General features: G+C 39.6%; 1 protein-coding gene across 8 annotated transcripts in view; it reads right to left on the bottom strand.

Annotated features, from left to right (window-relative positions):
* The window catches only part of LOC106875652 (putative sodium-coupled neutral amino acid transporter 10), a 31,000-nt gene that overhangs the window by 740 nt on the left and 5,057 nt on the right, over positions 1-25,203 (bottom strand). For 2 of the 8 annotated variants that reach the window (XM_089345050.1, XM_089345049.1), the window contains exons 2-15: positions 20,007-20,060; positions 13,958-14,077; positions 12,749-12,866; positions 12,009-12,054; positions 11,140-11,233; positions 9,367-9,507; positions 8,175-8,296; positions 7,162-7,264; positions 5,782-5,964; positions 5,033-5,150; positions 4,707-4,825; positions 3,796-3,949; positions 2,520-2,639; positions 764-819 (exon numbers count right to left, since the gene is read on the bottom strand). In XM_089345050.1, the coding sequence (XP_089201176.1) occupies positions 764-819; positions 2,520-2,639; positions 3,796-3,949; positions 4,707-4,825; positions 5,033-5,150; positions 5,782-5,964; positions 7,162-7,264; positions 8,175-8,296; positions 9,367-9,507; positions 11,140-11,233; positions 12,009-12,054; positions 12,749-12,866; positions 13,958-14,077; positions 20,007-20,045 (1,533 nt within the window). In that variant the 5' untranslated portion in view covers positions 20,046-20,060. The remainder of the gene's footprint in view (positions 1-763; positions 820-2,519; positions 2,640-3,795; positions 3,950-4,706; positions 4,826-5,032; positions 5,151-5,781; positions 5,965-7,161; positions 7,265-8,174; positions 8,297-9,366; positions 9,508-11,139; positions 11,234-12,008; positions 12,055-12,748; positions 12,867-13,957; positions 14,078-20,006; positions 20,061-25,203) is intronic. The other 6 variants (XM_089345048.1, XM_089345051.1, XM_089345054.1 and 3 more) reach the window with 3 other exon arrangements.

Below are 25,203 nucleotides of genomic sequence, written 5' to 3'. Positions count from 1 at the left end.
AATGAAACTACACTTCAAGTACTGTTCTCTCTTTTTTCAGCACATCACACTCTTTACCACTTCATACTAAACATATCCGCCTATGGATATAATAATAGATTACTTTATTTTTTCTGTCTCCGATGAAGGGAAGTACTGGATCTTCCCAGAAACAGCTGTAAGACTCAATCCATAAAATTCTTCAACCTTACCTTTGCTCTCTTTATCTTTTTGTTTTAATATATTTACATATGTATATATATATATATATATATATATATATATATATATTATTATTAATAATAAATTCATAAAATTATCAATAATATTCGCAGGAAATCAATATTTAATATTTCGAAAGATATATATCTAATATGACATCTTAAGCGAGTTGGTACCAAAAGGCTTCATCATCATCATCATCGTTTAACGTCCGCTTTCCATGCTAGCATGGGTTGGACAATTTGACTGAAGACTGGTGAAACCGGATGGCAACACCAGGCTCCAATCTAAATTTGGCAGAGTTTCTACAGCTGGATGCCCTTCCTAACGCCAACCACTCAGAGAGTGTAGTAGGTGCTTTTACGTGTCACCTGCACGAAGGCCAGTCAGGCGATACTGGCAACGGCCACGCTCGAAATGGTGTCTTTTATGTGCCACCCACACAAGCCAGTCCAGGGGCACTGGCAACGATCTCGCTCGAAAATCATACGAAGGCCAGTCAGGTTTAACGGGTCAGAAAAAGAGGTGGGCGTGGGTGGGTCAAGATGAGTAAATGACTGACCTGAATATCATCAGGGGGTTTCGGAACTGGGGGTTCGTGTCTGTGGGATTCCTTGTCTGTGAAAAGATCAGAGAAGAGATTACATTACACACATAAAGCAGTGTTCAAAGATTGACAGACAGAAGCCCATACATCTATTATCATTATTATTATTATTATTGGATCTTGTTCAAAATGGGGGCACCAGTATTTTCTTAACGAAACACTTCGAAACTTGGGACACTGGTAGAATGTGTCATAAAACATCTTTTTCTCTTAGTCTTCTTAACAAAAAAAAACGTACATCGCAAGTTATATCATGTTAAAGTTGTCGTATTTCTGTAATTTCAATCAATCACTGACGTCCATTCAGCTGGATATTATTAAGTGCTGACTATGTAAACAAACGATGGCTGAAGCATATTGGCAGTAGGGTTAGGGTTAGGGTTAGGGTTAGGCAGTAGGTAATAAACCTTTCATACAGTTCAGGCAGATGTTAACGAAATTATAAATGGAGATTAAATACGCTTTACACCGCTTAATCAGCCAAAGGAGCAAGTATAAACAGCTGAATACTTGTCAGTGATTGGTTGAAATTATCGAAATAAGACAATTTTTTACATGAAATAAATTCGAATACAAAATTTTTTTTCTGTTCTATAACACAAAATAGATAAGTATACGAAGTGTGAAAGTGTTTTGGTACCAAAAACACTACATAAAACATTGATGAAAACTGGTGCCCCCGTTTTGAACAAGATCCTTATTATTATTATTATTATTATTATTTATTTATTTATGGCAGTGGTGCTGGACAAAATGCTATGTTCTGAGTTCAAATTCCACTGAGGTAGACTCTACCTTTCATCCTTTCAGGGTCGATAAATTAAATAACAGTGAAACACAAGAGGTTAACATAATCGACTAGTCCCCTCCACTAAAATTTCAGGCCTTGTGCCTATAGTAGAAAGGATTATAATAATAATAATAATAATAATAATAATAATAATAATAACAACAACAATAATAATAATCCTTTCTATTGGAAGAACAAGGCCTCAAATTGATTACATCAACCCCAGTGTGTAACTGGTACTTAATTTATAGATCCCGAACGGATAAGTTAACCTTGGCAGAATTTGAAATCACAGCACAGCAGCAGACAAAATGCTGCTAAGTATTTCGCTCGGCATGCTAATGATTCTGTCAGCTTGCCACCCTAATAATAATAATAATAATAATAATCCTTTCTACTGGAAGAACAAGACCTCAAATTTGGGGGAAGGAAGGGTTAAGTCAATTACAGTGACCCCAGTGTGTAACTGGTACTTAAATTAATTGACCCTGAAAGGATGAAAGGTGGAATTTGAACTCAGAACGTCATGGCGGACGAAATACCGCTAAGCATTTCACCTGACAGGCTAACGATTCTCACCACCTTAATAATAATAATGGTCTCAAATTTTGGCACAAGGCCAGCAACTTTGAGGTAGGAAGTAAGTCAATTACATTGACCTGGGACCCCACTGGGACTTGTTCTTTCGACGGCAAGGGGTCTTGGTGGGGCTTGAACTCAGAACGTAAAAGCTGATGAAATTCTGACAAAGCACTTTGCCTGGTCTCCTTACAATTCTGCCAGCACACGGCCTTACAGCTTGGAGAAATTATTACACCTCAGTTAACTCCATCTGTCGCATGCAGGCATTGAAACACGGAAACGAAAACAATGACGATGGGGGATTAATTATGATGATTTTGTAATCAAGTGAAAGCCAACCTTTGTTCTTGTCTTTAGCAGGGTCCAGGTGGCCATCCCCTAAGAGAGCTTCGACCCCACCAACGTGGTGGTTCAGTTTGTCGAGGACCGCAACATGATCGTTGGCAGGGGCATGCTTGGCTGGAAAATAGAATTTGTGGGGTTTGTGAGTTGCTATGTTGTTGTTTAGCCACTGATCAGTAATAATACAGCAGACCTACGTTCAAAGACGCTCCAGCCGTGACCACCCCATCTTTTATTCAGGCATAGTGTATCTAGGACTACGTTATATAAAGCGTAGACGCTGTTGTTTAACCCCAGGTCAGTCCTGCTCCAGACAGACCTATGATCACAGCCGTCCTAGCTGTGACCCTCCCATCTTTTATTCAGGCATAGTGTATCTTGGACTACATTATCTAACGTATAGTAGTTAGTATTAGCAGCTATAGTTGTTGTTTAACCCCAGGTCAGTCCTGATCCAGACAGACCTATGATCACAGCCGTCCTAACCATGACCATCCCATGTTTTATTCAAGCATAGTGTATCTAGGACTACAATATCTAATGTACAGTATAGTATTTAGTATTGGTGGTGGTGTTGTTGTTTAACTCCAGGTCAGTCCTGATCCCAGACAGACCTATGATCACAGCCATCCTAGCTGTGACCCTGTGCAAAAGGATGAAAAGGACTCACTACCAACATAAGAGTACAGCTTAGTGGTGACGATGCAGACAGAACCTTTCAAAGCAACTGTTGGGCATTGGTAATGGCACTTCAGTTGGCAAGAAGAATGGTCAGATAAGCTTACCTTTAGGACATATCTATTTTACACTTTTACTTGTTTCAGTCATTTTATTGACTGCGGCCATGCTGGAGCACCGCCTTTTATATATATATATATATATATATATATATATATGTATATATACGACGGGCTTCTTTCAGTGTCCGTCTACCAAATCCACTCACAAGGCTGTGGTCGGCCCGAGGCTATAGTAGAAGACACTTGCCCAAGGTGCCAGACAGTGGGAATGAACCCGGAACCATGTGGTTGGTGAGCAAGCTACTTACCACACAGCCACTCCTGCACCTATATGGTATCTGATTTAAAGGAACTAAGGTGTTTCCTAACCTGAGGAAACAGTTTATAGACCACAACTGGCTGAAAACCTGAGCCATTTTAGCTCCAAAGAATGTGACAGTCGATGATTTGAACCCAAGCCATTCTTCCTCCATAATGCCAACATCTCCACCGCTACCAACACCACCATCTAAAACGACCTCAAGGGTACTCACCCCCTTCCAAGATGTCCTGGACGGCGTCTTTGGCAGCAATGTTGTCCTTCATTCGTTTCTCCTGTTGGTGCTCCACATGGTGGCTCTTGTCCTGGGAGTTGAGCGTCGTGTACGTACTGGTCAGCAATATCAACACGCCGACCACGAGGACAAACTGTAGAAACAGACGTCCAGTGAGTGAGGGAGAGAGAGAGAGAGAGAGAGAGAGAAACAGACAGACGTCACTTATGTACAAAATCAGTGGAGAATGATTAGACAAACAAATAAATTAAAAAAGAGTAAAGTCATTAATTAAATTAATTAAAGTCATTAATAGACACAGGCGTGGCTGTGTGGTAAGAGGTTTGCTTCCCAACCACATGGTTCTAGGTTCAGTCCCACGGCATGGCACCTTGGGCAAGTGTTTTCTACTATAGCCTCGGCCCGACCAAAGCCTTGTAAGTGGATCTGGTAGATGGAAACTGAAAGAAGCCCGTCATATATGTATACGTGTCTGTCTGTCTATATCTATGTGTATATATATATATATATATATATATATATATATATATGTATATATATAGGTGCAGGAATGTGTGATAAGAAGCTTAGGGTTAAAGTTAGCACCTTGGCCAAGTGTCTTCTACTCTAGCCACCATCTCCTGCCGGAGCCTCATGGAGCTTTAGGTGTTTTCGCTCAATAAACACTCACAATGCCCGGTCTGGGAATCGAAATTACGATCCTATGACCACGAGTCCGCTGCCCTAACCACTGGGCCATTGCGCCTCCACTCTAGAGATATAAAACTAGATACAAATCCAAGACCAAGACATGTAGAGACTCTCCCTTGTTGGTTTGTGATGTGAAGGGGTTAAAGGGGTTACCAAGGGTGTTTGGATTAGTAATGTGAAAGGGTTAAGGAATTACTTACTTTGGATAAGCCTTTGCCCTCCGATGCTGCAGACATGACCCTCAAAAAGAACAGAGCTGGCATAATGTAACAGATGAGGGTTCCCATGGTGGCCCCGTTAAGGCCCAGGATAAACTCCACTGAAACAACAAACAAACAAAAAAAATGAGGATATGAAACGGGATTAGTTAATGCAATTTCTGTGGGAGTGTGTGTGTGTGTGTGTGTGTGTGTGTGTGTGTGTGTGTGTGTGTGTGCTTTATTTTAGGGCTATCAAGGCTACCGATAGTTTCATGTATGGAGAAATCTCTTGACCATTGTCTAGCCTGTCACAAGCTATCACTTACCGTTGGGGACGGAAATACCTATCACCATGGAAACGACAATAATGGCCAACGTGATAAGCGTGAAGTGTAACTCGGGAATCTGGTGACTCATCTCAAATCCATCGCTGGTCTTGGGTCTCTGTTGAGGGACATACAGACAGATAGAGAGGTTTAAGGATACATTTATACAGAGAGAAAGAGGGAGAGAGAGGAAGAAGGAGAGAGAGAGAGAGAGACAGACAGCCATAGATAAAAAGATAGACAGACAGATAATCCAATAGATGGATGGATAAACAGGAGGTTAGATAGATAAATAGATAGATGGATAAACAGATAGGTTGATAGATAGATAGATAGATAGGTAGATAGACATGTAAATAGATAGACAGACAGACAGAGTGAGAGAGAGAGAGAGACAAATGGATGGATGGATGGATAGATAGGCAGATAGATAGATAGATAGACAAAGAGATAAACAGATAGATACATACAGACAGATAGATAGATAGGCAAGTAGACAGACAGACAGACAGACAGATAGATAAATAGACAGACAGATAGATAGATAAATAGACAGACAGATAGATAAATAGACAGACAGATAGATAAATAGACAGACAGACAGATAAATAGACAGACAGACAGACAGACAGACAGACAGACAGACAGACAGACAGATAGATAGATAGATAGATAGATAGATAGATAGATAGATAGGTAGATAGATGGATAGATGGATAGATGGACAGACAGACAGCGCTCTGACTTACCTTCGGGAACAACATCGTATAAAGACTGGTACGGCAGGGAAATATGATGAGGGGGAAGGTGACAGCAATGGAAAGGACAAAGCTCAGCTTCACCATGTCCGTGAAGAAAGTCGGGACCAGCATGTTGATTATGTCACCTGTAATCTCGATATTACAGAATGCTATGTAGCCAAAAAAACCAACCTGCAAGAGACAAGAGGTGAGAGGTACATTGTTAGCTGCCTGTGGTGAAGAAACAAGGTACCTGGTACCAATATGCATATGAACATACCCTGATGTAGTGAAAAACAGCTACAACGTGCAAGAGGTGAGGTACATCGTTAGCTGTCTGTGGTGAAGAAACAAGGTACCTGGTACCAAGATGCATACGAACATACCCTGATGTAGTGAAAAACAGCTACAAAGTGCAAGAGGTGAGGTACAGCTGTGAAAGAAAAGAGATAAGGTCCCAGATACCAATATATAGACAATGTGTCCTGGTGTCTCTATTTACCCAAAAGTAGCAATAAAAGAAGGGAAAAACAGCCATCTGTAGAGAACGAGGTACCTGGTACCAACATGTGGACGAACATACCATGGTGTCTTCATGTACACAAAAGCAGTTGCATGAGAAAGGCAAGGTGCATATTTTGTCTGTGGTAAAGAAACAAGGTACCTGCAACCAACATGCAAATGAATTTACCCTGAAGAAACAGCTATAAAAGAAAAAAGGTACAGTACGTGGTACCAACATGTAGATGACATAATCTGGTATCTATATGTACCCCAAAAGAGTTGCAAAACAGGTGAGGTGTATATTTATCTATAGTGAAAGAGGTACCTGCTACAAACATGTAGCTGATGTGCCCTGGTACCTGTAAGTGCCTAAAAACAGATGCAAAAGAGGTGAGGTACATTCTATCTGTATTGATGGAGGTACTTGCTCCCATGACATGGCTGATGGGCCCTGGTACCTATATGTATCTAAAAATAGATGCAAAAAAGGTGAGGTACATTCTATCTGTAGCGAAGGAGGTACTTGCTACAAACATGTGGCTGATGTGCCCTGGTACCTGTAAGTGCCTAAAAACAGATGCAAAAGAGGTACATCGTTAGTCATTTGTAATGAAGAAAGAAGGTACTTGGTACCAGCATGTGAATGAACATACCGTGGTACTTCTATGTGCCCAAAAAAAGCTGCAAGAGAAAAGAAGTGAGGTACATAGTTGTCTGTAGCAAAGGAGGTACCAACATGATGTACCCTGAATCAAAAAGCACCAGTATGAGAAGAGGTGAAGTGAAACCAGTAACTGGAAAAGGGTACCTGGTACCAACATATACACACAGACAGACTGGTACATATACAGACAGTATGAAGGGACCGAGGTAAATAGAACTTACCAGAAGGTAGGCAACGGAGCAGATATTTACAGCACTGCTTACAATCTTATTGATGACATTGAAGGAAGGTTCTGGAAGCTCATCATAAAGCAGGAACAACTGGCTGGAATAATAGATGTGAAGAGTGTGGCGTGGGTGGAAGGCCTGAGAGAGAGAGAAAGATTAAAGTTCTGTGTGTGCGTGTGCGTATATATATATATATATATATATATATATATACACACACATACATATATATACATACACACATGCAGATTTTTATTCTTTTATTCTTTTACTTGTTTCAGTCACGTGACTGTGGCCATGCTGGAGCAGCGCCTTTAGTCAAACAAAATCGACCCCGGGACTTATTCTTTGTAAGCCTAGTACTTATTCTATCGGTCTCTTTTTGCCGAAACGCTAAGTTACAGGGACGTAAACACACCAGCATTGGTTGTCAAGCGATGGTGGGGGGGGACAAACACAGACACACAAACACACACACACATATATATATATATATATATACATACATATATACGACGGGCTTCTTTCAGTTTCCGTCTACCAAATCCACTCACAAGGCTTTGGTCGGCCTGAGGCTATAGTACAAGACACTTGCCCGAGGTGCCATGCAGTGGGACTGAACCCACAACCATGTGGTTGGAAAGCAAGCTACTTACCACACAACCATGCCTGTACCTATGTATATACATGCTGAATATGATACATATATGTGAGCATGCGGAGAGCCAGAGTCATGCAAAAAAAATGCACCTGGTCCACTTTGTAAAGTGGCTGGCATTGGAAGGGCATCTAGCTGTAAAAACCCTTGCCATAGCAGATACTGGAGCACGATGCAGTCCTTGGGGCCTACTAGATCATACCGAAACCTTGCAACCCATGCCAGCAACGAACATGGGTGTTAAACGATGACAATGAAAAAGAAAAAGAGATTGAGATAAAAACCGTAATGAGAGGTGAGATGAGGTGTGACAGACGGGAAGGGGCGTGAATGATTGCCTTCTACTCACGTTTGACATCCAAAAGCCAGTGAAAAGATTGGTATACATTGGAAGAAGCCATCCCATCTCCAATACCTCACCTGCACAACCCAGTCGTTCTTCCACAGGTTTGGTAAAGACAGTAAGATCATCTATAATAATAATAATAATAATAATAATAATAATAATAATAATAATAATAATTATATATAACATACAGAAAATTGCACTACTGGGCACTGCACACATCCTACGCAAAACACTTTCAATACAGTAACCATAAGAGCATCATAGCAAACCACAGCACATACCCAAGGCACGCAGAGCTGTGCTCGGTAGGGAAGTGAAAGCACGTTATAAAAATAAAACTACTGAATAATAATAATAATAGTAATAATAATAATAATATTAATCATCATCGTCGTTTAACGTCTGCTTTCCATGCTAGCATGGGTTGGACGATTTGACTGAGGACTGGTGGACCAGGAGGCGACACCAGGCTCCAATCTGATCTGGCAGAGTTTCTACAGCTGGATGCCCTTCCTAACGCCAACCACTCCGAGAGTGTAGTGGGTGCTTTTACGTGTCACCCGCACGAAGGCCAGTCAGGCGGGTACTGGCAATGGCCACGCTCGAAATGGTGTGTTTTACGTGTCACCTGCACAGGAGCCAGTCCAGTGGCACTGGCAACAATCTCGCTCGAATGTCTTTTCACGTGCCAGGATAACGATCACGCTGGTGCTAATAATAATAATAATAATAATATTAATAATGGTTTCAAATTATGGCACAAGGCCAGCATTTATAGAGGAAAGGGCTAAGTTGATTATATCTACCCCAGTGCTCTTTTGGTACTTAATTTATCGACCCCAAAAGGATGAAAGGCAAAGCTGACCTCAGTGGGAATTGAACTCAGTACATAGCGACAGGCAAAAGACCGCTAAGCATTTCATCTGGTGTGCTAACGATTTTGCCAGCTTGGAGTCTTAATAATAATAATAACAACAGTAATGATAATCCTTTGTACTGTGAGCACAAGGCCTCACTAGCAGTAGCTGTGGTGGTGGTGGTGGTGATAGCAGTAGTATTGGCGGTGATGGTGGTGGTGGTAGTTGTAGTAGCAGTTCTGGTGCTGGTAGCGTTAGAAATAGTAGTAGCAGCAGGTGTTGTTGTTGTAGTTGTTGTTGTCAATGTAGCAGTGGTGGTGGTGGTGTGTACTTACGTAGACGACGAAGATGGTGTAGAAGCAGGCGCACAGGGTACTGGTGTGACTGAGCGACCGAACATTCTTGAGAAGGCCGAGGGGCAGACCAACGAACAGACAAAGACAAATGATCAGGCCGGACCTCAAGTTACTGGTGTTCTGGAAGAGAGAGAGAGAGTGAGAGTGCGAGTGCGAGTGAGAGGATATGAGTGTGAGAGAGAGTTTGACTTGAGACTGCAGTGACAAAGAGAAAGGAAAAGATTAGACGCAGACAGAATGAGAGACGGGGAGAGAAAGAGAGAGGGGGAGAGACTGAGAGACTGAGAGAGGGGGAGAGAAAGAGAGAGGAGGAGAGACAGAGAGAACATATACTCTCTCCTTTTACTCTTTTACCTGTTTCAGTCATTTGACTGCGGCCATGCTGGAGCACCGCCTTTACTCGAATCAAATCGACCCCAGGACTTATTCTTTGTAAGCCCAGTACTTATTCTATCGGTCTCTTTTTGCCGAACCGCTATGTTACGGGGAACTAAACACACCACCATCGGTTGTCAAGCGATGTTGGAGGGACAAACAGAGACACACAAACATATATATATATATATATATATATATATATATATATATATATATATATATATATATATATATATATATATATTTGGCATCATTTCTAAGAACAGCCAAACACCTACTGGGGTTTAAAAATCTTATCCCTACAACCCACACAAAACAATAAATTAAAATATCATCATTTCTAAAAATAGATTTGACATCAATTCTAAAAGTGGCCAAACACCTACTGCTGCCGTCCAAAGGAATTGGTATAAAAGACAGAAAACCAGCCAACTAATTACAGTCTGTTAAAGTCTGTCATGACGAAGGGAAATAGCCCTGAAACTCGAGTCGCCTTTATATATTTATATATTTGATCCTTTATATTGAACACTCAATATTTCATCTACATTCAATACTTTCTTTCATGGTGCCATCCATTTTTATTTTATTTTATTTTATTTTATATTATATATTCCATATTCTATACCCCACATTGGTTCTGCAGGAATATAAATAAAACATAAAAAACAGACAGTGTTGGAACTCTTTTAAACTAAATAATAATATATATATATATATATATATATATATATACATGTACACGACGGGCTTCTTTCAGTTTCCGTCCACCAAATCCACTCAAAAGGCTTTGGTCAGCCCGAGGCTATAGTAGAAGACACTTGCCCAAGGTGCCACACAGTGGGACTGAACCTGGAACCATGTGGCTGGTAAGCAAGCTACTTACCACACAGCCACTCCTCATCATCGTCATTTAATGTCCGCTTTCCATGCTAGCATGGGTTGGACGACTTGACTGAGAACTGGTGAACCAGGTGGTTACACCAGGCTCCAATCTGATTTGGCAGAGTTTCTACAGAGTTTCTGCGTCTCCACAGACAAGCAGATAGATAGATAGATAGATATAAACAGACAGATATATATGTATATACAGATAGATTAGATAGATAGATGGATAGATAGATAGATATAAACAGACAGATATATATGTATATACAGATAGATTAGATAGATAGATGGATAGATAGATAGATATAAACAGACAGATATATATGTATATACACAGATAGATTAGATAGATAGATGGATAGATAGATAGATAGAGACAGACGGGCAGGCTGGCAGACAGACAGATAGATAGATAAATAAGTAAATAAATAAATAAATAGACAATCGGACAGAACAAAGTTAAGTGTTTGGAACTGAAGGACTTACCTCAAGTCCGGTGAATTTGGATATGATGGACGGCCCAAGGTCACCGATGACCACAATCTGAGCTATCATGGTACCAAGCTGCAGACCGATCAGCCTGTGGGGAGGAAAGGGGGAGAAGAGAAGGAAGAAGAATGAATGAATGAATGAATGAAGACTTTACGGTGCCCCAGCATGGCCATGGCTCTAAGTAATTGAAGCAAGCATGTAAATAGAATAATCTGAACATTTAAGGGAACACCAAATATGGCTTGAAAGTCATAACATGCCGGCAGGAAAATAACGTCATTAGGTGAGACAAGCTGACACTGAAGTGGCTTCGCTGATTGACAGGTGACAGTCTCAGTTAGAGCATGCGTGGGCTAAGATTACGTGCCCTCCATTGTCAGTTAAAGTTTAGACAGTGTCACGTGACAACTTGCTGGGGCAGCCTGCTGGAGCCTAGCAGCAGATATAAAAAGGGGAATTTGACAAGACAATCAGTCGGACGCTGACACTCGTTGATGCTGCATCGAAGAGGCCAGGGAATAGAAGAAAGAAGACATGCACCCAACACCAGAGCTGAAGACACCTCCGAAAGGGGGTGGCCCCGCCACGTCAAAACGGTAGAGGAGTAGGGGCCGAAACCGGACGTTGTTCCTCCTGATGATGTCTTGAGCTAACTGGATCCTATAATGGAGCTGTTGTGGTAGCAGACCACGAAACATGGTTGAAATTCCTCCAATGGCTATGAGGGTTCACCAGAGTAAAATTAGGAATAAAAGGGATCCAGAAACGAAAGAAAAAAATGGTTGAGAACCACTGAGATTAAGGGTTAAATCTACCCCCAGTAAAAGGGACACAGGGAAGAAGTCTGAAATGCGAATACTTACAGAAACTCGACCACAAACTTGCCACCGCCTCCCAGGATGTGGTAAGCTGGAATGAATTGGGAAAAAGAAACAGAAAATGAAAACATTGGTGAAATTCCCATGTGATGATGTTGAGGTGTGGTGCTATGTTCTGTGGGGTGGGGTGGGCGGGTGTGGTATTGAGTTGGTTGAAAAGTCCGATTTTTTAAAGCAAAAATGGCAACAAAGATTTTAAACTCAAAGCAATTTGTAGAACAAGTAGAAAGATATATATATATATATATATATATATATATATATATCATCATCATCGTTTAACGTCTGCTTTCCATGCTAGCATGGGTTGGACGATTTGACTAAGGACTGGTGAACCAGATGGCTACACCAGGCTCCAATCTGATTTGGCAGAGTTTCTACAGCTGGATGCCCTTCCTAACGCCAACCACTCCGAGAGTGTAGTGGGTGCTTTTACGTGCCTTGTGAGTGGATTTGGTAGACGGAAACTGAAAGAAGCCCGTCGTATATATGTATATATATATGTATGTGTGTGTTTGTCCCCCCAACATCGCTTGACAACTGATGCTGGTGTGTTTATGTCCCCGTAACTTAGCGGTTTGGCAAAAGAAACCAATAGAATAAGTACTAGGCTTCCAAAAAATAAGTCCTGGGGTCGATTTGCTCGACTAAAAGGCGGTGCTCCAGCATGGCCGAAGTCAAATGACTGAAACAAGTAAAAGAGTAAAAAGAGTAAAGAGACTTACCTAGAAATTCAAAGGATTTCCTGCGGGATGTGATCCCCGCCTTCATGAGTAACTGGCATGAGATTAGGGTCAACCATGTGCAGAACAGCAGCAGCAGGGTCCCTAATATGATGCCACACTGTTTGGAAGAGAGAGAGAAAAAAAAAAAAGGGACAAATAGTCAAGGAGCTGGTCTTTTTTAAGCTGTACCCTATACTATTAACAAGGAAGGTCCTTAATTTAATGTAACACATGCCATTTGGTAGAGAAAGGGACAAACAGAGACAGAACCCCTAATTTTTTTTACATCAGTTTCATAGAGGAAAAGGGGGGATAGACAGAGATACATCTCTGAAATGTGACACACCACTGTCCTATAGAGAAAAAAGGGGACAGGGAGCCCCTAAATTTGATACACCCCAACCACCAAAAATGTCATTAAGAATTTTGTCTGGTGTGCTAACAACTTTGCCAACTTGCTGTCTAAATAATAATAATAATAATAATAATTGTTGTTATCATGTACATTGTTTTGTCTCATCAATTTGCTTGTCAGTTGTTTGACCTTAACCAGTTGAGCATGTCCCTTGGTGGCTGACGATATGTGCATCCCTGATCACGAGTAGAAGTAATGGGGGAGCCTCGTGGAGCTTTAGGTGTTTTCGCTCAATAAACACTCACAACGCCCAGTCTGGGAATCGAAACCGCGATCCTATGACCGCGAGTCCGCTGCCCTAACCACTGGGCCATTGCACCTCCACTTTGTGCCTGTAAATAATAATAATAATCCTTTCTATGACAGGCACAAGGCCTGAACGGCAGATGAAATACTGCTAAGCATTTCGCCCCAGCGTGCTAACAATTCTGCCAGTTAGCCACATTAAACAACAACAACAATAATAATTCGTATGTGTATTTCGTGTGCAAGATTCTTGATGTGGATACGTGTTGAAAGAAATACAATTAAACCTTGGGAGAGGCATTATGCCGGTAATAAACACACGCACTGGTTCAGTCCTTTATTAATTTATGGAATTGGAGAGACAAGTTACTGAAGAGATTGCAAGAGTGCAATGAAATAATTTAACAAAAAAACTATATAAATTAATAAAGGACTGAACCAGTGCGTGTGTTTATTACCGGCATAATGCCTCTCCCAAGGTTTAACAATAATAATGTTAATAATATAAATAAAAAAAACAAATAAAAAGTGTAGGGTTTTCTACTGACCTGCTGAAAACAGAAGGGCATTGTCAAAATGCTGACCCCAATGATACTGTTTCCTAAGTTAACAACATGGGGCCAGTTGACTCTGGGAACCATTCTCATGGGGGCAACTGGACTGTCAGCCTAGAAAGAGAAAAATAACAAGAGACAGGTTCAATCCCAGCTGTAGGTGACATGTTATGTGATGAGCCAGAGGGGCAAACTCTCTCTCTCTATATATATATATATCATCATCATCATCATCATCGTTTAACGTCCGCTTTCCATGCTAGCATGGGTATATATATATATATATATATATATATATATATATATATATATACATACGAGGGGTGTCTGAAAAGTTTTGAGCCTAACCTAGAATCGGGGCTGCTATATAGTTGAAACAATTTTTTCTGGTAAGTACAGTCTTTTCGGAGTCTTCTTGCTCATTTTCATGATTCTGATATTTAAATTTTTTTTGTTGCAGATTTTTCAATAAACAAGCTTCGAATTTACAAGGAAAACGGAGAAAACGGAGTATCGTGCTGTCATAAAGTAGCTTCATTTGAAAGGCATGACTCCATCGGAAATGCATGAAGATATGGTGAGAACCTTAACAGACAATGCTCCTTCATATGCAACAGTCAAAAGCTGGGTAAATGAATTCAAGTGTGGCAGGGAGAGCGTGGAAGATGATCCAAGACCAGGGAGACCTCCAACTGCAACCACCAAGGATAACCTTGACCTTGCTCTTGGTATGATAATGCAAGATCGCCGAATATCATGTCATCAGATTGCCGAGAGACTGAGCATTTCAACTGAAAGAGCTGACAACATTATGACAAAAGAACTTGGGTTCTCAAAGGTTCCTGCAAGGTGGGTCCCTCGCCTTTTGACTCCTGAACAGAAACGCACCAGGTGCACTTTGTCCACGAGCAATCTGGAACTATTTGAAGCCGATGAAGAGAGTTTTCTTCCTTGTTTTATTATTATGGACGAAAGTTGGGTCCATCACTACCAGCCTGAAACCAAAGAACAACCAAAGCAGTGGAAGCACACATCTTCTCCTACCCCAAAGAAGGCCAGGGTCATTCCTTCAGCTGGCAAGGTCGTGGCGTCCGTTTTTGAGGATTCTCAAGATGTCTTGCTGATTGATTACCTTGAAAAGGGCCACACCATGACAGGGCTGTATTATTCTCAGCACCTGAAACGCCTCCGAGAAGCAATCAAAGAAAAAAGGCCGGGAATGCTCACCAGAAGACTCCTTTTTCATCACGACAATGCTCCAGCTCACACATCAGTGGTTGCCATGGCAACAATTCGTGATTGTGGATACGAACTTGTTCCCCATCCGCCTTATTCACCAGACTTAGCCCCCTCTGACTTTCATCTATTTCCAAAAATGAAAAAGGCCCTGGCCGGTCGCCATTTTGCCAGTGACAATGACGTCATAGACGCAGTTGGAAGTTTCTTGGAGTCCTAAACAAAAGAGTTCTTCTACGCCGGGATAATGGCGCTTCAGCACCGCTGGAGAAAGTGCTCAGCCATCGTGGGGGGAGGGGGTTATGTTGAAAAATAAATCATCAGAAGTCTTGTACCATGTTTTGTTTTTTTGAGGCTCAAGACTTTCCAGACACCCCTTGTATATACGTATATATATAAAACTATATAAAACAGGGAGTCATATGATATGAAATAGTTGTAATACGACAGCAAAGCACAGAAACATACATATTATACTTAGCTTATACCAGAGCTGGGTTAGTTTCTGGTGGAACTAGCATTTAATATTACAATAAAACAAAAAGAAAACTGTACTACAGCATAAACAAGTGTGTGTGTGTGTGTGTGTGTGTGCATGTATTTATCTGTATAAATGCATACCTACCTACCTACCTACATACATACATACATACGAGGTATGAGGTGGAAATATTTATTTCACCAGTTGATATCCATAAGACTACAATTGTTTCACAGCCAATATCATGGAAAAATAATGTATTTTAGTGTATAATAAATTATTTTACATATATGCACTAGTGTATAAGCTATAAATTATATAGTACTGTTGTATATTTTACAAACCAATGCAGGTATAGAAGGCTAGCTCTTCAGATCAACAGAATATCATGGTTACATCCATTTTACAACTTCACTAAAAAATTGATGAAACCACGATCTTCTGTCAATTTGATGACCTAGCCTTCTTTATCTGCATTATTTTGCAAAATGTACAATAGAACTGTGGAGGTGTGTAGCTTAGTGGTTAGGGAGTCAGCATCATGATCGTAAGATTGTGGTTTCGATTCCTGGACCAGGCGACGCGTTGTGTTCTTGAGCAAAACACTTCATTTCACGTTGCTCCAGTCCACTCAGCTGGAAAAAATGAGTAACGCTGCGATGGACTGGCGTCCCGTCCAGCTGGGGAACACACATGCCATAGAAACCAGGAAACCGGGCCCATGAGCTTGGCTAGGCTTTAAAAGGGCGCATTTATTATTTATTTATTATTACAATAGAACTATGTAATTTATAATGTACACACTAGTGCAGACATAAAATAATTTATTAAACATCGTCTCTTCGTCACACTCTAACCTTTCTCCTCTGACACAAGTTGCCCCTGCTCCTGCCCCTCTCATAATTCCTTGTCTTGTGAGCTACTTGGTTATCCAGCCAGTACTGGTGCCACATTAAAAGCATCCAGTCCACACTGTAAAGTGATGGGCACTAATCTCGCTTGTGCTAGTGCCATGTAAAATGCACGGATATCATTCCGCAGAGTGGTTGGTGTTAAGAAGGGCATCCAGTCGTAAAAACCCTGCCAAAACAGACACAGTAGCCTAGGGTAGTTTTACTACTTGACTGGCACCTGTCAACCGTCCTAGCCATGAATGTGTAGTAGTCTGTCGTCTATAGCTAAAATAGTTGAATGATCTCCCTTGCAAGAAGTGTTATAGAGTAACCTCCCTCTACTAAGTTTCTCAAAACACCTACGTCATGATACAATCAACAGAACAGCTTGCTCATGAAATTAATGTGCAAGTGGCTGAGTACTCCATGGACATGTGTACCTTAATGTAGTTTGCAGGGAGATTCAGAGTAACACAGCAGGTGACAAGGCTGGCCCTTTGAAATACAGGTACTACTCATTTTTGCCAGGTGAGTGAACTGGAGCAACGTGAAATAAAGTGTCTTGCTCAAGGACTCAATGCATTGCTGGGAATTGAACTCATGACCTTATGTTTGTGAGCCAAATGCCTTAACCACTAAGCCATGCACCTTCACACACATATATATATGTAAAAATATGTGCAGATGTATGTGTGTATGCTTATGTACGTGCATTTATATGTACGTGTGTGTGTGTGTGTACAAATACATATATATATATATATGTATATATGCATATGCAAAGACACTTATAGTGTGCATATGTATGTAAGTGTGTGTGTATATATGTAAAAATATGTGACTGTGTGTATGTTATGTATGTGTATTTATATATGAGTGTGTGTGTGTGTGTGTGAGTACATGGATATGCGTAGAGACACTTGTAGTGTGGTACTCCGAAAGAACAGCAAAAGTACATGGAAAAACCAAACAACAGTGTTACATTTTTATTTGCATTGGTTTGCTTGATATACAAAAACTCCAAAAAATAATTATAAATAAAAGCAAAAACAACAGATTCCCAGGTATTCCAACACACAGTCCCTCGCATTCGGATGGTTAGTGATAGTAGCATGAGTAATCAACAAAAGAAAAAAAAAAATCCCAAACATTAACTTGAAAAAAAAAAAAATCCCAAATGGGCGTGAAACCATAACAATGAAAAAAACAATGAACATTTAAATGGAAATCCTGAAAGCTTTGGAGAATGTATTTCTATGGAAATATACAGCCCGCAAGTTTTAGTTTAGTTCATTAGGAATGAGTTTAGTAAAAAAAAATAATGAAGTTTTAACAATTACTGGGACATTAAGCTGTGTGTGTATGTGTGTGTGTTGTTTTTGGAACGTAAATTAACCCTTCGTTTGTTTGAGGTCTCCAACCCTCAAGCTGTAGATCATTTGGTACCATGTCATGCAGAAAGAAAAAGAATCAATAATTTTATTCCCGTTTGATTGACTAACAGTCTCCTGGGTGCTTTTGCACCATGTATGTATTATATATGCAAAGTGTGGAGGCGCAATGGCCCAGTGGTTAGGGCAGCGGACTCGCGATCATAGGATCGCGGCTTCGATTCCCAGACCGGGCGTTGTGAGTGTTTATTGAGCGAAAACACCTAAAGCCCCACGAGGCTCCGGCAGGGGATGGTGGCGAACCCTGCTGTACTCTTCCACCACAACTTTCTCTCACTCTTTCTTCCTGTTTCTGTTGTGCCTGTAATTCAAAGGGTCAGCCTTGTCACACACTGTGTCACGCTGAATATCCCCGAGAACTACGTTAAGGGTACACGTGTCTGTGGAGTGCTCAGCCACTTGCACGTTAATTTCATGAGCAGGCTGTTCCGTTGATTGGATCAACCGGAACCCTTGACGTCGTAAGCGACGGAGTGCCAACAACAACAATATGCAAAGTAAATGTATTATATATGTAATAATTAAATGATATATTATGCTCTTTGTTGTGTTTTTTATTTGTTATGCACATGATATCCAGGCCCATGGAAAAATCATCTTGCATGAAATTAATCTAAGGTGCAAGAGAAGTCTGGGGACAGCTGCTGTGTATTGCATGTGATAAACAGGACAGATTTCCCAGGCATTCATGCATCGGACCTGATACACAGCTCTAATTCTGTACAACCACCAGAGTAACTTGGGACTTAAGAAAGCTTTATACTATTCAGAATGTACGAAATAAGGGATAACTAGAAATAAAGAATATGAAATAAGGCATGGAAAATGGACGTTTAAATGATGACGATGACGATGATTCGTAGCAACCCTACTTGCTAACCATTAACCACAAAAAAAACTTTTTGCAGCTTATCGAACTTTGACATGGGAAAAACCTCCATCATTCTACACCAGGGGTTTTCAAACTGTGGTCCGCGGACCACAGAGGGTCCGCAAGGACAAGACAGGGTGTCCATGGACAGCAAATACTTTTTATGGGCAATTTGATTTTATATATGTTTTTTTAATCGAAATCTTTTAATTGACAATAAACCTATTTGTTAAATACTGTTAAATAAATAAATGTAAAAATATGTTATTTTAAGCAAATATTTATGTTTAAATTTCATAAGCGTTTATAAGGGGGGTCCCTAAGGTAAAGCCTGAAATATAAAGGGGTCCGCAAGTCAAAAAGTTTGAAAAGCTCTGATCTAGTGCAGGGGTTTTCAAACTGTGGCCGCGGACCACAGGGGGTCCGCAAGGACAAGACAGGGGGTCCGTGGACAGCAAATACTTTTTATGGGCAATTTGATTTTATATATGTTTTTTTGTTTATAAGGGAGTCCCTAAGGTAAAGCCTGAAATATAAAGGGGTCCACAGGTCAAAAAGTTTGAAAACCCCTGTCTACACGAATAAACTATTATTGTTCCTGAAAGTTGTTTTTTGTATATCTTCTACAGACTGCTCAAAGCTAACCAACTTCCTACATCTTGATAAGTTAATCCCTTGGTAGTTGGTTATTGGGGCTCTGCATCCATGCAGCGTATCTAGGTGGGGAAAAGCCTGGCGGAGCCCATCTCTCTTCAGGCTAAACTCATTTCTACAACTGAGGGGATTGGAGCAACGTGCAAATGAAGTATTTTGCTCAAGAAACACACTGCATCGCCCGATCCAGGAACTGAAACCACAATCTCATGATCGTGAGTCCAACACCCTAACCACTACACCACGCACCTCTGCATCTTAGAATTACATAACATTATGTGATCTTACAATTACATATCAATGTGTGTTTATGATTGTGTCTGTGTCTGTGTGTGTGTGCATGCATGTATGTATGTATGTATACACATACATACATGCATTCAGGTGGGTAGATATTTAACGAAAATGGTTGTTGTTGGTTTGCAGGGGGTGGGAACAAAATACTTGACCAAATTACCAGGGTACTTGATTGTAGGCTGTCTTCATTTTCACTCATATCTTGGGTGAATCACTACAGGAAATCAACAGATACATACATATATAATAAATATATATACTCACACACACACACACATATATATATACATACATATATATATAATATATATCATATAATATATGATTAACGAGTATATATATATATATATATATATATAATATATGTACATAATATATATATGTGTGCATGTGTGTGTACATTTATATATTGTGTATAAATTATATATATATATATATATATATATATATATATATATATGTTATATGGCACTATATTTTATGTATACATATTACATATAGAGATAGGTAGAGAGATATAGGCAGATGTATAGGTATAGAGATAGAGCAGTGTGTGTGTGTGTATATATACATACATATATATAAATTCTTAAATATACTCAAATACCCAAAATTTCAAGGAGTTCCTGCCTTAAAAACAGGAGCTAACCACAGTTATTTTGTGTTCTTTGCTACATTGGTTTCTATTAACCCATTTATTCTATCAGAAGAATTTTTATTCATTAAGATAGAAGAAATACACATAATTATATATATATATATATATATAAAGAGAGAGAGAGAGAGAGAGAGAGAGAGAGATAGAAAGATAGATATAGATATTCACCCAGTGTATGCAATTGAGAATGTAATTACAGAATCACCTGTGTATCATACTCAATGTATACACACTACAGTTAGTTCCTATATCTCTTATGTGAAGGTACATGGCTAAGTGGTTACGGCATTCGGCTCGCAATTGTAAGGTCGTGAGTTCAATTCCTGGTGATGCGTTGTGTCCATGAACAAGGCACTTTATTTTTTGTTGCTCAGTCCACTTGGCTGGCAAAAATGAGTTGTACCTGTATTTCAAAGGGCTGGCCATTCCACATTCTGTATCATGCTGAATCTCTCTGAAAACTACGTTAAAGATACATGTGTCTGTGGAGTGCTCAGCCACTTGCATGTTAATTTCACGAGCAGGTTGTTCCACTGATCAGATCAATTGGAACACTTATCACAATCAACGGAGCACCAATTACATTTCTTATGGACATGCTGTTTCAAAAACACAGAGTGGGGCATAAATTCACTCCAGTAGTGGCCAGCAATAGCTCCAGATGCATTTCGGTCTTTTAGGGGCTTCTAAATGGACAATACTTGCAGCCAGTGACATGCTAAAGAATTTGTCATCTCTGAAATACTAAAAAGTGAATATAACATTCACTGATGTTGCAAACAGCTGCCCAGTTGAATAAAAATTCAATTTATGCAGCCGAAGCAGAAGTTAATTAAAACAGCTATTCCTGTATCATACAAAAACTATACAAATTGTCAATAGGCCCATTACTGCAGTTTTTGTCCTAGAAAATCTTTTATGTGTTGTGTTAAAAACAATAAACATCAGAGAGAGATGAAAATTCATCCCAGCTGTGCTCAGTGAGAGCTCTAGATATATTTTATCCTTTTCAGGCCTTTCTAAGTGGATAGTACTTGCAGCTAGCCTGCTGTCTGGACGAGAATCTATCACCTCTGATACAGGAAAAAGTGGATAAAATGTTCACTGATGGTGCCACTTTCATGAAATTTGGGCCAACTTTTTTCACTCTCTCCATGTTAACGTAACAAGAAATGACTGTCCAAGTGAAAGGTGATTACGTGTAAGTAAAAATAATCTCTATGTTTTAACATGTATTGAGTTCTTCGAGGAATAATGGCCATCTTGATCTTTTAGCTATGGTATTCAGAGTTGTGGGTGGGTGGGTGGATGGATAAGTATAATAGATATAGGTAGATGGATGGATAGACAGACAGACAGATAGACAGACAGACAGGTGGATGGATGGATGGATGGATGGATAGATAGAAGGATGGATAGATAGACGGATGCATGGATGGATAAATGGACAGACAGACAGATAAATAGATAGATAGATAGTTAGTTAGATGGTTAGATAGATAGATAGGTAGATAGATAGATAGATAGATGGGTAGATAGATAAATAGATAGATGGGTAGATAGATAGGTACATGGATAGATAGATAGATAGATGGATAGATAGGTAGATGGATATATATATATATATATATATATATATAGATAGATAGATAGATAGATAGAGAGAGAGAGAGAGAGAGAGAGAGATAGTCAGTTAGGTAGATAGATAAACAAGCTGACAGACATTGATATATGGAGAGAGATATGGACAGGCAGACATAAAGATCAATAGACAAACTAAGATGAATAAATTGATAGATGAACAGACAGACAGACAGACAGACAGACAGACAGACAGACAGACAGACAGACAGACAGACAGATAGACAGACAGATAGACAGACAAAGATATGTGAACAGATCCAATAGATGGACAAACAGTAAGATGAAGAGATCAAAAGTGAGATGAATAAATAAATGGATGAAAAGGTAGACAGAAAGATGATAGACACACAAACAGATAGATGGGTAGCTAGATTGATGGGTAGATAAGTATAGAATTATCTTAGAGAGCCAAGCAGACAGGAAAGTTCGAAATTTGAAATGCTGGGAAAGTTACTGAGACAGTAGGAGAATTCAAGAAAAGAAGGAAGAACAACAGAACAAGTAGCTGTAAAGAGAAGGAATTAATTACATGGCTAATTCATGCAACAAACCGAGGATGTTGGAAGTAAAAAAAACACTGGTTCTAACTGATGGATGGAAACCTGAAATGAGAAACCGAATCGCTAATTATAGCCACTCAGGAACAAGTCGTTAAGATGAATGTGATAAAGGCAAAAATTGATAAAAACCAGTCAGACAACAAACACAGAATTTATGGAAAAGGAGATGAAAGTATTAGCCATCACTTGAGCGAATGCAGTAAGCTAGCATGAAAGGAGTATTAGCACAGGTAGGACTGCAAAGGTAAAAGAGTGCATTGGGATGTTAGCTGAGTGTGTAAGCTTTGAAATAACAGGAAAGTGGTATGAACAAATCGAACCAGAGGCTGCAAATGAGAATAAGAATTATAGGATTGTATGGGTCTTCTTTGCAAAGCTTGACCATACAATTCAAGCAAGAAAACCAGAAATGATTACAGAAGACAAAATAAACAGTGTAAGATCATAGACTTTACAATACCAAATGATAACAGAGTGGATGGATACCAAAGGAGTTGTAGAACTTGAGAAATATCAAGGCCTTGCCAGAAAGATGAGGACGATTGTAGAGAATGAAGATAATTATTTCTGTGATAATTGATGCATTTGATCCAACACCCAAAATGCTATCTAAAAGACTGACAGATACTGGCACTGAAACCCACGATGCTGATCTGCAGGAAAGTGCCATTCTATATTCCGTAAGAATCCTAAGAAAGATTCTTCAAGTTTGAGGTAACTTGTTGTCACCAAACCTCAAGATAAAACACCAGCTAACTAAATTAGCATGAACCAGCACAATAATAATTATTTCTTTATTGCCCACAAGGGGCTAAACGTAGAGGGGACAAACAAGGACAGACAAACGGATTAAGTCGATTACATCGACCCCAGTGCGTAACTGGTACTTATTTAATCGACCCCGAAAGGATGAAAGGCAAAGTCGACCTCGGCGGAATTTGAACTCAGAACATAAAGATAGACGAAATACCGCTAAGCGTTTCGCCCGGCGTACTAACGATTCTGCCAGCTCGAATAATAATAATAATAATCCTTTCTACAATAAGCACAAGCCCTGAAATTTTAGGGGAGGGAGTAAGTCAATCACATCGACCTCAGTATTTTCCTGGTACTTAATTTATCGACCACGAAAGGATAAAAGGCATTAGATTGTTGTTTTTTTGTTGTTTTGGTGACGGAGTTAAACTACATATATTAACATATATTATATTTTTATGGTTCTCATTAAACTTGCCACGTTAGAATGTCAACACGGACAGACTACCACCACATGTTGACTTTTATATTTATTTACTGCTACTTGGAAGAAATTTAGGTCATTCGGGTTTACTAACAGTTCTATTATTCCGAAACATACTACAGCTATTCTTCCTTTTCCATACATTCCTCTCGTTTGCTGGTTTTCCCCGAGGAAGGCGCCAATGAAGAAAGAAAACAAAGTGGATGAAGACGAAGTATTAGAAAATATACACGAAAAAAAGAAGGGCAGGGCAGAATTCTGCTTTACACACCCCATATAACCCCATCGTAAATATTCTTTTATTCTTTGAATTTTCAGAAATGTTTTGCGAATATGTGTTCTACACACAGCAATCCATACAATTATGTAAAAAAAAAAAAAAAAAAAGCAGAAAAAAAATGAAAAATTCGTGTGATTTAAAGGGTATTTGGCTGTTATTTTTAACACATCTTACGACCACCTCATACCGTCCGCGTTTGTTTGTCAGTTTGACGAAATATCTTTCTCTCTATAATTGTTGGGAGTTAAGCGAAAAATTCGGACTGTCCGTATTTTTAAACTGTGATTTAAAAAAGAAAAATTTAATTTTTTTGTACACATATGATATACGAATTATCATGTGCAAAAATTTTGTGAAAATTCCAGAAAATAAAACAGTTATGAGAAGTTATATGGGGGGGTGGGGGTGCTTAACCCAGAAAGCGCTGAGATTTGCGCTTACATAGCACGGACTGCTGAGCACATTTTATGAAAATGAGACTACCATGTATAAGATAAAAATCGAAAAATAGTTAAACTATCTTTTTAGTATATAATGAAAGGTCATTTGTTGAACTATCTCTTGACACACATTTCAACAAACGCCTACAAAATTAAACGCATCTATCTGGACCACGTTCGTGGCCTGTCGACCTGTGCCTTGCGGCCACGATGGTCGCCCGTCGCGCTTTTACGTGTTAACCCAGAATTCTGCTCAAACCAGTTCTCGGGTTTTGTATGGCCGCGTGAGTGACAATAAATGTTTACGTTGTAAAAAAACGGACGTGTTTTCCCATGAAGAAAAAGTGTAAGCCTGATTTCATTGTATTTTAACTCCTAATAAAAAAAAACAGTAAACGGATGTCATCGATTCTTTGTCCATTCAACTTATATGACCTAATTCAAAGGACTTATTTTTTCTTATCTCCACGCATTCATATAGTGGCTCGATAAAATAAGCGTCAGTTGAGCCTTGTGCCTAGACTAGAAAACAATA

The sequence above is a fragment of the Octopus bimaculoides genome, chromosome 29 (genome assembly GCF_046866305.1).
Source record: "Octopus bimaculoides isolate indiv1 chromosome 29, ASM4686630v1, whole genome shotgun sequence".
In the NCBI taxonomy this organism is placed as follows: domain Eukaryota; kingdom Metazoa; phylum Mollusca; class Cephalopoda; order Octopoda; family Octopodidae; genus Octopus; species Octopus bimaculoides.
The sequence above is the reverse complement of the archived record's forward strand: the minus strand, read 5'-3'. Positions and strand labels throughout refer to the sequence as shown.